The sequence below is a fragment of the Pseudopodoces humilis genome, chromosome 18 (assembly GCF_049639895.1).
Source record: "Pseudopodoces humilis isolate 2021_Gansu_Grassland_sample_001 chromosome 18, ASM4963989v1, whole genome shotgun sequence".
Lineage (NCBI taxonomy): Eukaryota > Metazoa > Chordata > Aves > Passeriformes > Paridae > Pseudopodoces > Pseudopodoces humilis.
In genome coordinates, this window is record NC_142217.1 from 51896 (window position 1) to 65500 (window position 13605).

At 52.1% G+C, this 13605-nt stretch overlaps 2 protein-coding genes across 2 annotated transcripts in view; one reads left to right on the plus strand and one right to left on the minus strand.

Annotated features, from left to right (window-relative positions):
- Window positions 1-13605, minus strand: part of LOC102104375 (uncharacterized) — a 268555-nt gene that overhangs the window by 34304 nt on the left and 220646 nt on the right. The window contains 1 exon segment of the mRNA XM_088063819.1: window positions 7070-7540. Within this exon segment, the coding sequence (XP_087919945.1) occupies window positions 7070-7540 (471 nt within the window).
- LOC102109698 (uncharacterized) overlaps window positions 62-13605 on the plus strand; it is a 29567-nt gene continuing 16023 nt past the window's right edge. Inside the window, exons 1-2 of the mRNA XM_088063828.1 lie at window positions 62-113; window positions 300-1296. Coding sequence (XP_087919954.1) covers window positions 62-113; window positions 300-1296 — 1049 coding nt within the window. The remainder of the gene's footprint in view (window positions 114-299; window positions 1297-13605) is intronic.

Genomic DNA, 13605 nt, shown 5'->3' on the forward strand with positions numbered 1-13605 from the left:
CAACGTCCTCATCCCTTGTATTTCCCCAAACCAGGGTTTCCTATTCCCAAACCTTGGCCAGATGGAGAAGGAGGCTGTGAGGAAGAGGAAGATGCCCCAGGACACCCAGGCAGGTGAGGAGGAAGTCAGTGCCCCTTTCCCCCTCTCTCCTGCTCCGTCTCCCAGCCCAGCATGGCCCCCGGCTGCAGGACAACCCCGCTGCCGACGCCGTCCTGCCGGGGACGCACTGGGGGGATCTCCTTCCCCTTCCCTCTGGCACGGAGGCAAATCCCATCCTCTCCTTGTCCTTCCTCCCCCAGACAGGGAGCTGAGGATGGAGACCAGGGAGGACAAATCCCTGGTGCAGAACCTCATGGAAGAGGCTGATTTGAGCAGCTCCACCACACAGGAATCCAATGAGGAGGAAAATCCCCGGAGATCCCGCAGGAGGAGGGGCTCCAAACCCAATCCAGGGTGCTCTGAGGAGGAAAGACCCACCCTGTGCTGGGAAGGCGGCCAGAGATCCAGCCGGGGCTCTGAGCTGGTGGTCCATGAGCAGCTTCAGGATGGGGAGAAGCCCTACAAGTGCTTGGAGTGTGGGAAGAGCTTCAGCCACAGAAACCGCCTGATCTGCCACCAGATGATCCACACCAGTGAGAGGCCCCATGAGTGTGGTTACTGTGGGAAGGGCTTCAGCTGCAACTCCAAACTCATCATCCACCAACGTAGCCACACTGGGGAGAGGCCCTACGAGTGTGGCGAGTGTGGGAAGAAGTTTCAGACCAGCCCCCATCTCCTCAGGCACCAGCGGATTCACACGGATGAGCGGCCCTTCCGCTGCCCTGACTGTGGGGAGGGCTTCAAGCGAAACTCCAACCTCGTCACCCACCGGCGCATCCACACTGGGGAGAGGCCCTACGAGTGTGGGGAATGTGGGAAAAGCTTCACCCACAGCAAGAGCCTGATCCTCCACCAGAGGACCCACACTGGGGAACGTCCCTATGAGTGTGGGAAATGTGGGGTGACCTTCAGATGGAGGTACCAACTGACCATCCACCAGATGATCCACACTGGGGAGAGGCCCTACGAGTGTCCTGAGTGTGGGAAGAGGTCTCAGACCAGCTCAGATCTCCTCAGGCACCAGCGGATTCACACGGATGAGAGGCCCTTCCGCTGCCCCGACTGCAGGAAGGGCTTCAAGCACAACTCCACCCTCATCAACCACCGGCGGATCCACACTGGGGAGAGGCCCTACGAGTGTCCCCAGTGTGGGAAGAGCTTCACCCGGAGCTCTAACTTGACCAAACACCAACGGAGGCACCAGTAAGGGAAGCCCTTTGTGTGCTGCCCCAGCTCCATCCCCCATCAGAGGACCCACGTTGGGCAGAGCCCTGATGACCCACGTTCCCAGTGATCTGTGTTGGGAACACACTGGGGTGATGGTCATTTTATTTTGGTTTCAATTATCTTTTGATTCATTCTCATCCCTTTAAAACCAACAAATGGTGGTAAAAATCAACAAATTCATCAAAGGCATCTAAAACCTCACATTTTACTAGTGCTTCAAGGCAATCTGGGAGATACTTGGGAGGATTTGGGGGATGTGGGGTTATTTGGTGGCATTGTCTCCATTTCTTGGCACTCAAAGAGACAAGAGGGATCGATCTGTCACAAGAGGGATCGATCTGTCACCTCAAAACCATTCAATGCCACTGAATCCTACTCAGCCCCTCTCCAAAATTATTAAATTCCACAGCCCCTCAGGGTGTGATGCTTTAAGTTTTAGCTTTCATATTTTTCATATTCTGCGCTACCTAGGTTTTTATTTTTGAACTTCCTGTTAAGTGTTAGTGAGCTCTCTTCACAGAGTAGGTAGACAAAACAATTCCTTTTCTAGCTTGATACCAAGGACAGTCGTTACAGGTTCCAGGCCCAAAAGCATAAACAAGGGTGGACTGAAGAGAGAAAACAAGAAGGACGGGACTTGATCATCTGAAGCTGTAACTGGACAATGAACCCAAATATGCAGATGGACCTAAACTTCTAAAAATGTGACATCAGTTGTCCATTTTTATGACCATTTTTGCTCCACCTTGGGTGTAGCCCTGGCCAGGCTCTTGTATTGCCCAAGGTGTATCTGTAATGTGCTGGTCGTGAGTGGGGAGACAAAATCCACGACTCGTGCTCCAGTTGCTCATCAGACAAAACTGCTTTGTTTATTATTCAGAATTCACTTGAATACCAAGTTCAAATTTCCCAGGCTAGACAGTCATTGGCTAATACTTCTCTCCCTGCCCTGCATCTTGGCCAATGGTGTGCAGTGGTTCAGACATGAATTCGGCTGGCTAAATTAGATTTGTGTTATGGCTAAAGTAGATTTACTGCTAAATTAGATTTGTGTTATGTCTAGATTTACTTTGTCCAGTCCTGACCAGCTGTACTGTGACCATACTGTGACTATTCACCCTTTTTGGTTAAATTAAAAAATATAAAATGCTCTCTGTTATCCTATCTGCAAGGGCCCTTTGCAGACATGATAACAGGGACAGCATGGGTTTAATTTGAATGAAGTTTTCTAATTAACTTGACACACTTAATTCTCTTCAGCAAGCAATATGCTTTATGTACTAAATTGAGTTTGCAACACTCACTTCCAGGAGCTGGCAGACAGGATCACAATCCTTTAAGCTAACATGCCACAGGTTAACTACTTATAGTTAAAAGTTACAACTTAACATTAAAAAACAAGAAATTGTTTAGAACTGAGATTATACCTGAACTCTTTAAACAAGAAACAAAAAACATTCAACATTTAGAACCATGAGAAAAACCCAACTTAGCAGAAAAGCAATTTGTAAACAAACCATTTTTAAATGAACTGTCTTTTCAAGAGTCCGATTTTCATGTTGATTAAGTTGTTGTGGTTCTTCAATCTCCTCCATCACATCCGTAGAGGTACTGTCAGGAGGGTGTTGTTTGTGGTCTTTGGCTGTATGTTCGACTCTTTCACATCGGTTGCAGCTTGCATTATCACTTCTTTGTCCCTGAGCTGTCCCCTGTGGAATGGGCTTGTGTGGACAGTTTATTTTCCCGTGGCCTTGTTGTCCACACTTGTAGCAATGGGGTGTGAGATTAACAGCAGCTGTAATAGAATTGGCTAACATATCCGTGTTAGGAGATCCAGTCCCAACCTTAGCACATGCTGTAATCATCTCCTCCAGAGATGGATTCTCTTGAGGTAATGCATCTATAATTTTTCTGCAGTCTTGGTTTGCATTATCTCGTGCCAGTTGTAGCATTAATTAACCCCTTGCTTCACTGTTCGTGATTTGCTTTTCCATAGCATCCTGCAAATGTTCTATGAATTGCATATAGAGCTCATGGGGGTTTTGTCTTCTACTTGAATAGCTTTGGGTTGGCACTGACAAGTTGGTAATTTGTGTTAGAGCTCGCATGGCTAAGTCTTTCACTTGTGTTAGAATTGCAGAGTTCAAGCACTCTGGGTTTGGGGATCTTCTGATACTGCTAAATGATTTATTGTATGAACAGCCTTAGCTACTTTGCTTTCTGGGGTCCCACCACACATTCCTCCCTTTTGTTTTTCGATAATTCCTGTTAAAGTGCCATGTGCTTTTCCCACAATGGCCTGTTTTATTGTTATTTGAGGAACACCAGTGTGGTGTATTACACTCCAGGGCTGTAGGAAATGTTTTGTTTTCTGTGAGATGTATGTTGTTTTGATGCTATGAGGGACGCTCAAAACAGCAAAGGCTGACTGCCAGTGTGCAGTGGCATCCCGACCCTTTTCTCTTGTGTGTTTTATAGCACATATTGCTGATGAGAAGGTAGCTATGGATAAGTGTACATATTTTAAATGTCTAAATTCAGGGATGTGTGTGACATGGGTTTGACAGATTTGTAAGGCACGCAGTCCACGAGGGTTTGCTCCCATTTGCAGTGGTGCAGTGTGGCCCTGGTGTCCTGATGGGACACTTGTGGTTGGGTTCTTTTTCCCCCTTGGACTGAAGATTGACGAGAGAGAGGCAGTTTTCTCTTGTTTGGACTTGGTTGTTTATTCTTCTTTTATCTCCATTACATGTATACAGGGTACAAGGAGCTACAAGCAGCTATGTGCACTAAGATAGAAAGGTGCAAAATGACTAACAAAGATCTTCTTCAAGGTTTTTTATATGTTCATTTACCCAATTAACAAATGCCAAGGAAATATTTTTTCTTAGTGACCCAATGACCCAACACCTGTGCGCTGCACTGCAGCATTCTTTATCCAATTACTTACTACTACCCAAAAACCTCTAGAAGAAGAAGATGAAGAAGAAAGGAGACAACACCCTGAATCCTCCAGCTTGTCCTCTATTTTCTAAACTAGTTTAAACTCCAAACTTTAACTTTTTCATGCAGTGACATAAAAAATCTCTCTAATCTACACACACTCCTAGTTTTTCTATTTAACAGTTGTTTTCATGGTGTTCTATGAAATCCAGTGTTTTCTTGGATGTCAGAGCCAGGTATCAGAGATAAGGGCACATTCTCAATGCCTCTGACTCCAACAATAAACTAAGTTGAATATTAAGTGCTATTCCACTGTTAAATCCTGAAGTCATATGTTATAAGTTAGCTTAAATACTGTTAAGTGATTCTGCTAAATTGTGATGTTTGAAGTATAAATTAAGGAATAAGCAAAGTCCTGTTAAGTTTGAGCTCTGTTAAGCTCAAACACACACACACACACACAACACACACACACACACACACACACACACACACACACGGACAGTTCTGGGTTCATTTCTGGTTTAGTTGCCTGGATTTTGTTTGGTTTTGTTGTTGCTTTGTTTCCTTGCTGTGCCTGAAGTGTCCAGTCAGGAGCAGAGTGACTCTTGCCAAGGAACTTTGTGCTGCTGGTGCTTAATATTAAATCTGGTTTTTGCTGCTCCCTTGCCGGGGATTTCTTAAGCGCTCTCAAGTCCTCGTTGGTGACAGGGTGAAGGAGCCCTGACCCAGGCTCTGGCCCTGGGGGACATGGGGACACTGACAGGGGGTCCCTGTCCCCCTGTCCCAGGCCCCACAGCCCTTGGGATGTCCCACAGCCATTCTGTGATGTCCCAGCACCTCTGAGATAACAGAACCTACTCTCTGATGTCACAGCCTTCTCTCTGACATCCAACACTCTTCTCTGTGATGTCACACAGCTGCTCTGTGATGTCACAATCTGCTGTCTGATGTCACAGAGCCATCCTCTGCAATTGCTCTGTGACATCACAGCCCACTCTGGGATATCACAATGCACTCTGTGTCACAGCCCACTCTATGATGTCACATCACCACCATGTGACTTCACAGCCTGTTCTCGTGATATCTCAGAACCAACCAGTGATTTCACAGTCCACCCTGTGGTGCTCTGTGATGTCACAACCTGCTCTTTGGTGTCAGAATCCTCTCTGTAATGATATACATTCAACTTCTGATGTCATAGTCATGTCTCTGATGTCACAACCCACTAAGTGACATCACCCAGCCCACTCTGTGATGTCACAGCTTGCTCTATGATGTCACAGAATCCCCTCTATGATGCCATAGCTCAGTGACCTCACACAACAAACTCTGTGATGTCACAGCCCCATCTGTGACCTCACACAACCCACTCGGAGCTGTCACACAGCCCCTTTCTGACATCCCAGCTGCTCTGGGGCTCCAGGACACAGCCACAGAGGTGCTGCTGTGACACAGCCCCCTCTGGCACATCCCACAGCCCCTGCCAGTGCTGAGCCCCTGGCAGCTCTGTCTGGGCCTGCTCGTGTCCCTGAGCTGCCCTGGCAGGGCCCCAGCCCTGCTGGGCTGTGCTCAGGAGCTGCTCCTGGCCAGAGCTGTCTCTCTGCTGTGGTCTGTTCCCATGGCAACATCTGAGGTCCTGTAACAAATCTGATCCTTGGTAGGCAACCATCACCAGGACCTGTTGCTAAGGTCTGTTTCTATGGCAACCATCACAGCCCCTGTTGCTATGGTCAGTCCCTTGGCAGCTCCATGGAGACCCCATGCCAGGGGTGGTTGCCATGGACACCAGCTCAGGCCTGGAGCCAGAGTCCATTGCCATGGCAACCATTTCCAGTCCCATCCCCAGGCTCATGGGATCACAGAGCCACAGAATTGGCTGAGTTGGGAGGGACCCATGGGGATCCTCCAGTCCAACTGCTGGCCCTGCACAGGACACCCCAACAATCCCAGCCTGGGCCTGGCAGCGCTGGCCAAACGCTGCTGGAGCTCAGCCAGCCCTGGAGCTGGGAGCCTTCCCTGGGGAGCCTGTTCAGTGCCCCAGCAGCCTCGGGGGAAAAACCTTTTCCTCACATCCAGCCTAAACCTGCCCGCCTCAGCTCCAGCCGCTCCCTCCACTCCTGTCCCTGGGCACCAGAGGGAAGAGGTTCCCACAGCCCCCAGCCAGGGACCCGCTCCCAAGGCTGCTGCCATGGCAACCAGGCCTGGCACCAGCTGGGATGCTCGGTTTCCATGGGCTGGGCTTCAGGAATGGCATTCCCCAATTTCCTGCTCCTGCTGAAACCATGCTGCTGCTCGCTTCTCTCCCACCTCCCATGGAAAGCAGAAAAGGCAAAGATCCCAGGCTGGGATAAGAACAATTTATTGAGAACAGCAACGAGATAAGGAAGAAACAGGAACAGGAAAAATTTTGGTAAAAGAAGGGATAAACCAAACTATTTACAGGGAAAACTACAACACTACTGACGGCCTCTTCCCTGCCACTTATTTCCTCCTGCCTGTGAAGGACACCCTTCTCCTCTGGTGAGAGAGAGGGAATCCTTTTCCTGCCCCCGGTAATGACCTGAGAGGGGATTGAATATGATGACACGGACATGGTCAGACTCTCATGTTCTTTGATCCCCCATCATGTCATTGCCATGGGCAGGAAAAGGTACAGATGTCTTCCCAGCATGGATCCCAGGGAACATGGATCACCAGGTCTCTTCCCAACATCGGTCCTCCAAGGGGGGATGAGGCTGGAGCTGTGGAGAAAGCTCTTCCTGCACTTTGGTGCACTTGCAGGGCTTCCCTTACTGGTGCCTCCGTTGGTGTCTGGTCAAGTTAGATTTGTCTGAGAAGCTCTTCCCGCACTGGGGACACTCGTAGGGCCTCTCCCCAGTGTGGATGCGCTGGTGGGTGACGAGGGTGCAGTTGAGCTTGAAGCCCTCCCCACAGTCAGGGCAGCGGAAGGGCCTCTCCTCTGTGTGAATCTGCTGGTGCAGGAGGAGATTTGAGCTGCTGTGAAACCTCTTCCCACACTCAGGACACTCGTAGGGCCTCTCCCCAGTGTGGATGCGCTGGTGGACGATGAGTTGAGAGCTCCAGCTGAAGCCCTTCCCACATTGCCCACACTCATAGGCCCATTCCCCAGTGTGGATCATCTGGTGGCAGATCAGGCGGTTGCTCCGGCTGAAGCTCTTCCCACACTCCAAGCACTTGTAGGGCTTCTCCCCATCCTGAAGCTGCTCATGGACCACCAGCTCAGAGCCCCGGCTGGATCTCTGGCCACCTTCCTGGCACAGGGTGGGTCTTTCCTCCTCAGAGCACCCTGGGATGGGTGAGGAACCACTCCTCCTGTGGGATCTCTGGGGCTTTTCCTTCCTCCTTGACTCCTGTGCTGTGGAGCCGTTCAAGACGGCCACTTCCATGAGGTTCTGTCCCAGGGGTTTGTCCTCCCTGGTCTCCATCCTCAGCTCCTTGTCTGGGGGAGGAAGGACAAGGAGAGGATGGGATTTGCCTCCGTGCCAGAGGGAAGGGGAAGGAGATCCCCCCAGTGCGTCCCCGGCAGGACGGCGTCGGCAGCGGGGTTGTCCTGCAGCCGGGGGCCATGCTGGGCTGGGAGATGGAGCAGGAGAGAGGGGGAAAGGGGCACTGACTTCCTCCTCACCTGCCTGGGTGTCCTGGGGCATTTTCCTTGCAGCCTCCTTCTCCATCCAGCCAAAGTTTAGCAATAAGAAATCCTGGTTTGAGGAAAATGCAATGCATGAACACATTGGGTTAGATGTTTCTCTCAAAAGCTATCTCAAGAAGTCACCAGGCATCTGGTGCTCATATAAACCACCAAAACAGCAAGATTCAGTCTCCAAAAATACACAAATGGCCAAGATTCAGCAAAAACACCCAAGCATGAATTTCTCCACTCTGGTCTCTCCACTGTAGGGTCCTGGAGGCTCCCCTGTCTGGATTGCTGAGGGTCAAGTTCGGATTGCTGTTCCCCCTCTCTGTCTGCTGGGGCTCCTGGCAAGCCAGGAGGTTCCCCTTCTCTGGCCTCACCACTTTGACATCCCAGGAGTCCTGCGTGGTCAGCACTGTCTGGGCTCCCTGTTTCAGGCTCCTGGGGTATCCCTGGGCCCCCTTGTCCATGCTCCCAACATCTGCAGGCTTCGGGAGCACCCCCAGCTCTGGCATTGCCCGTTTCTGCTGCCCCCATTGCCGCTTTCCCTGCCAGCCCTGCTGGTCCCGGGCGATCCCCACACGGCTCCGGGCTGACAATGCAGCCCCTGAGGCGGGCAGAGCAAGCCCCAGCACGGGGGGAGCCTGCATGCTCCGCTCCCTCGGCAGCCGCGCCCAGCCCCGGGCACAGAGCTCCGGCAGCCCCCATTGCCGCCCCCTCCCCAGAGACCCCCGGGGACCCCCGCAGCCGGGGCTGCCTCTGAGCCAGGCGGCCCCCGAGCCCGGCTGCGTGGCCAGGGGGGCACGGCGAGCCCGGGGCCTCTGTGCCAGCGCTTGTCCCGCTCTCCCTCAGCCTCTGCCCGGCCCGGCCCAACCCCCGAGCCCCGCCAGGCCCCGCACGGCCACGGCCGGCCCGGGCCGCTCCCCTCGGAGCCCTCTGCGGACACGGCGCCGGCCCGGCCACACGGACCCGCCTGTGCTGGGGGCCCACGGGCCGCCCAGGGCCGCTCCGCCCGGGCCGGGGCTGCTCCAGCGCTCCCCGCACCCGCGGGGCTGCAAACCGCTGGGCACAGCTCACAAAAAAACATTCCCCCAGCCCCACAAAACACCAAAATACCAATCGGCCATCACCCCCGACAAAAAACAATCCAAACCTCAAACCCACAAACCGACCGCTTCCAGCCTCTCCTCCTGCGCCTTCCCAGGGATCCCAAGCCCGCGGGAATGCCCCCGGAGCGGGACAGAAAGCTGCTCCGGCCGAGGCACTTTGAACACCCTGGGCTCTCCTCTGGGGGCCCTGCAACACCCGCCAGTGGAACCTCGCCGTGCAAAGGAACGATTTTGGTGCTCCCTGGGGAGGCCAGAACTGAAACTTTGTTCCTTTTGCCTCGGGCCAGAGACCCCCGGGCTGTTTTCTGCACACACTTCCAGCCCCCAGCGCTTGCTGCAGCCGCTCCCTGCAAATGTCCCACTGCCAGGGCCCTGTCCTTGCTGTCACCCGCTGTGGCTGGCCATGAACAGAGCTCCTGCACTTGCATTTCCAGCTGCTGTGCAACCAGAGCTGCGGGATCTGCAGCTGCCTGAATGCAAAACCTGGCAGAGGAGCCTCTCTCGAGGGGGAAATCTCCCCTTCCTGAGCCAGCCCGTGGCAATGCTGCCATTCTCTGCTGCTGCTGCTGCTGGGGCACTCGGGGCTCTGGCCGAGCAGGAAAGGTGACCCTGAGCCAGGAGCTTTCCTTGGCTGCAGCAAAGCCTCGGTGCACAAAGACCTTCCCGGTGCTGTGCTTGTTTGCTTTTTATAAATTAACTCCCCCTGTGAGCTGTGGGCAGAGCTCTGTAACTGTGTGTGACACTTGTCTGTGGCACTGTGGGGGTGGCCAAGGGGACCTTCCCCGAGCTGTCTGCAGAGGAATCCACAGCAGCCCAGGCCGGGGGTGCTCAGTGGCCGCTCAGTTCCGCTGACTGGACGCGGCTCTGGACGCTTCCCTTGGAGCGTCTCCAGGGAGGGAACGCTGGGGCTGTCCCGGCTGTGGTGTCACTGCCAGGGGAACTCTGGGGCTGCTGTCCCGGCTGTGGTGTCACTGCCAGCGGAACGCTGGGGCTGCTGTCCCGGCTGTGGTGTCACTGCCAGGGGAACGCTGGGGCTGCTGTCCCGGCTGTGGTGTCACTGCCAGGGGAACGCTGGGGCTGCCCCGGCTGTGGTGTCACTGCCAGGGGAACGCTGGGGCTGCCCCGCTCCTGCCCCACCCCATCAGCTCTGCCAGCGCCTCCAGGGGACACAAAGGCTGAGCCAAAGGCTGAGAGTTGCACAAGGGGCTGAGCTGGGATCTGGGACCCATTGGGATCATGGAGTCCAGCCCCCGGCCCTGCACAGACACCCCAACAATCGCAGCCTGTGCATCCCTGGCAGCGCTGGCCAAAGGCTCCTGGAGCTGCGGCAGCCTCGGAGCCGTGCCCATTCCCTGGGGAGCCTGGGCAGTGCCCCAGCCCCCTGGGGGGGAAGAAGCTTTTGCTGATCTCCAGCCCAGCCCTGCCCTGGCCCAGCTCCAGCCGTTCCCTCGGCTCCTGTCCTTGCTCACCTGGGCAGAGATCAGAGCTTGCCCAGAGAAGCTGTGGCTGCCCCTGGATCCCTGGAAGTGTCCAAGGCCAGGTTGGATGGGGCTTGGAGCAGCCTTGGATAGTGGAAGGTGTCCCTGCCCATGGCAAATGATGGAATGATAAGGTTCACTTAAGGTTTAAGGTCTCTTCCAAGCCAAGGCATTCTGTGATTCTGTGATTTTGGGAGAGATGCTGAAGCTCTGGCTCAGCTTTATCTCAGCAAATGTCTGGACCCAGCAGCAGCCATGGGTGGGATCATCTCCTCCTCTCTCTCGCTGTGGCTGTAACTCACCCAAGGGCAGTGTCATAAATCAAATTGAAATTTGGACAGCTAGGTCTATTGAGTTAATAGCAGTTTAATAAGAAGAAAAAAAATGATACAATTTAGTGAATTGAATACAATAATACAATTTAGTGGATTGAAGAGCAATTTGATATAGAAGGAATACAATTTAGTAAAAGAGTACAATTTCATGAATATATCCATATATATATATATATGTATGAATATATATATGAATATAGCTTACCAGTAAATATGATTGAAGCATAAGTAAAACTGACTGGGGTATGGAGAGGGCTTCTCACCCTGCCTCACATACAAAACAAAGCAATTCAAACTAAACTTATATACTGTATGCTTATACATATTCATTCATGTTTCCCATGTTTCCCCCTACTTCCAATTTTTAAATTTTACACCACTATTCTTCATGGTGCATGCTTCACTTGTTGCTAGGGGGTCTTCTGTCTTCTTTTGGTAGTCTTTTGATGAAGACTTACACTCATCCTCATTGTTCTCTGGATAACCTTACAGGCTGTGTGTGCGTACTAAGTGTTGTGTTATCTACTAATTAAATAAAGTGTTGTGTGCTCTACTAATTAGTCTTACGTTTTATAGTTTTCAGGCCCTATGCCAAAAGTCATTCCAACTTTATCCATCTCAAGGTCGATTTTGTCTTGGGACATCACTTATCACAAAACTACATTTTGTACCTTAATTTTAACATGTAACATCTGTAGAGGGGTACATCTGCCTTGTAACACCAATTCCCTTGATTGCTCCTAAGAATAACTTTCCAAATAGTTACAATTTAGTTAGCACAAATCATTTCCATTTATTACAGGAAAGTGTGAAAACAGAAGCATTGTTTGGTGTGGCCTCCTCTCTGCCTTTCACACCTTTCAGTGCTTTGACCCAGCCCAGAGCTTTCTCCAAGAGTGCAATGAAGCCGCTGTTCCTGCTCCCAGCTCTGGCTCTTCCCAGTCTCTGCCCCTGCCTGGTTTTGTCCCTCTTGCTGTGCCCTCTGTTCCCCCAGGGGGCTGCCCCAGACTGAGGGATCAGATCCAGGCACTGCTGCTGCTCCCTTGGGACCAGCCCCAGTTTGGTTGTTGCTGTCAGTGCCAGCAGAAGCGGTGGCTGGAGCAGCGGGTGCTGACAGTGGCCCAAGGCCCGGGGCTGGAGGGGTCCCTGGGCTGGGGCTGGGAGGGAGCTGCCCCTTGTTCTCCCTCTGCCTCACGCAGAGCTGGGCCAGGCACAAGTGGGGCAGCAGAGCCAACAGGGAGCCTGCGAGTCTCTTCCAGCCGTGCCTGCTCAGAGTTTGGCCTTGGAGCTTCAGGTGGGCAAAGGCAGCTGCTCTGCTCCCTCTGCGTGTGCCCGTGTTCAGCAGTGCTGCTCCATCAGTCTGTGCCCAGCAACGGGGAAAAGCCTCAGCCCTGCAGGGCCAGGAGCTGCCGGGCTCTGCCTGAGCAGCTCAGCCAGCGGGAAGGGAGCTGCTCCACACGGGAACCAGGAGCAAAGGACATGCCTTTTCTAGGACATGCTTTCTGTAAAAACAAAAACAAGCAAACAAACAAACAAACAAAAAACCCATGAAAAAATTATATAAGATAAAAATTACCCCCAAATGTGTAGTGAAAAATCTTCTATAACTCTGCAGTAAGAAAGAGGTAACTGATCTTTTGAAAAAGAGAACTCAGCTTTGATTTTAGTTACTTAGTTTGTACACGTGCTAGTGGAAAGGATACATTAGCTGCCTTCCTTGACTGATTTGATGGATGTTTTCCAATATTAAGATATTTTACACTGCAGTTAAAGGAATAGGAAATTGAAATACATGTTCTTCATGACTGTGTCTTGAGTGTAAAAATTTTGCAGTTTGAAACTTGGACCTAAAGTGTTGCAAATGGAAGTGATAAATCCCAATGGCCTGAGTGAATGCAGCTTTTCCTATGGGATGTGCAGCACTCCAAGGACTTCCTCAGTGGGGCTGTGGCTGCTTGGAGCTTTGTCCTGTGCCACTCCGGGATGTCAGGAAATGGGACTTCACCTGCCACCAGCCCAGGTCACGCTCTGCCACCCCAGCTCCTTGGACCTTGTGTCCCCAAAGAAGACACAAGGTGTTTCTGCTGCTCCACCTTTGCACAGATCCACAGAGAGCTGGGATTATCCCAAGTCTCGTGTCTCCATTGTGCCATATTCCTAAAGAACCAGCAGCCCATCCCGACGAATATGGTGAGTTATGTGGATGGTTGTCAGCTCCCTTTCCTGCCTAGAAATCCTGAAACTGCTTCTAAATGCTGTTCCCTTCAGCTCTTGGACACCTACTGACACAGAGCTGGGGAAAAAAATGCCCTGGCCATGGCTTACAAGGTGAGTTATGCCAAAGTGAGAGCTCTGTGGGAAATCTCTATCCATCCCTATCCTTTTAATATATCTGTACGTGGGGGTGTGCATGGATGTGTCTTGTATGGAAAGGAAGGAGCGTGCAAACAACGTGACTGACACTTTCACTCTCTGTGTTCATTCCATACCCATGGGTACCAAGATATTATGGAAACCTTTGCAAGGACAGACCTTCTGTCCATGGATACAGAGACATCCAAGAGCCCCTGGCACAGACAGACCCTTCTGTCCATGGATACAGAGACATCCAAGAGCTCCTGGCACAGACAGACATTGCTGCTCTTCAGCCACTGACTGGATGACTCCCTGAGACTGGGGCTTGGCCTTCCTTTTGGAGAGGGGCATCAAGGAAGGCTGCAGTGTGATGGAGACTGTGATGGGCTGGGAACTCACTGGGG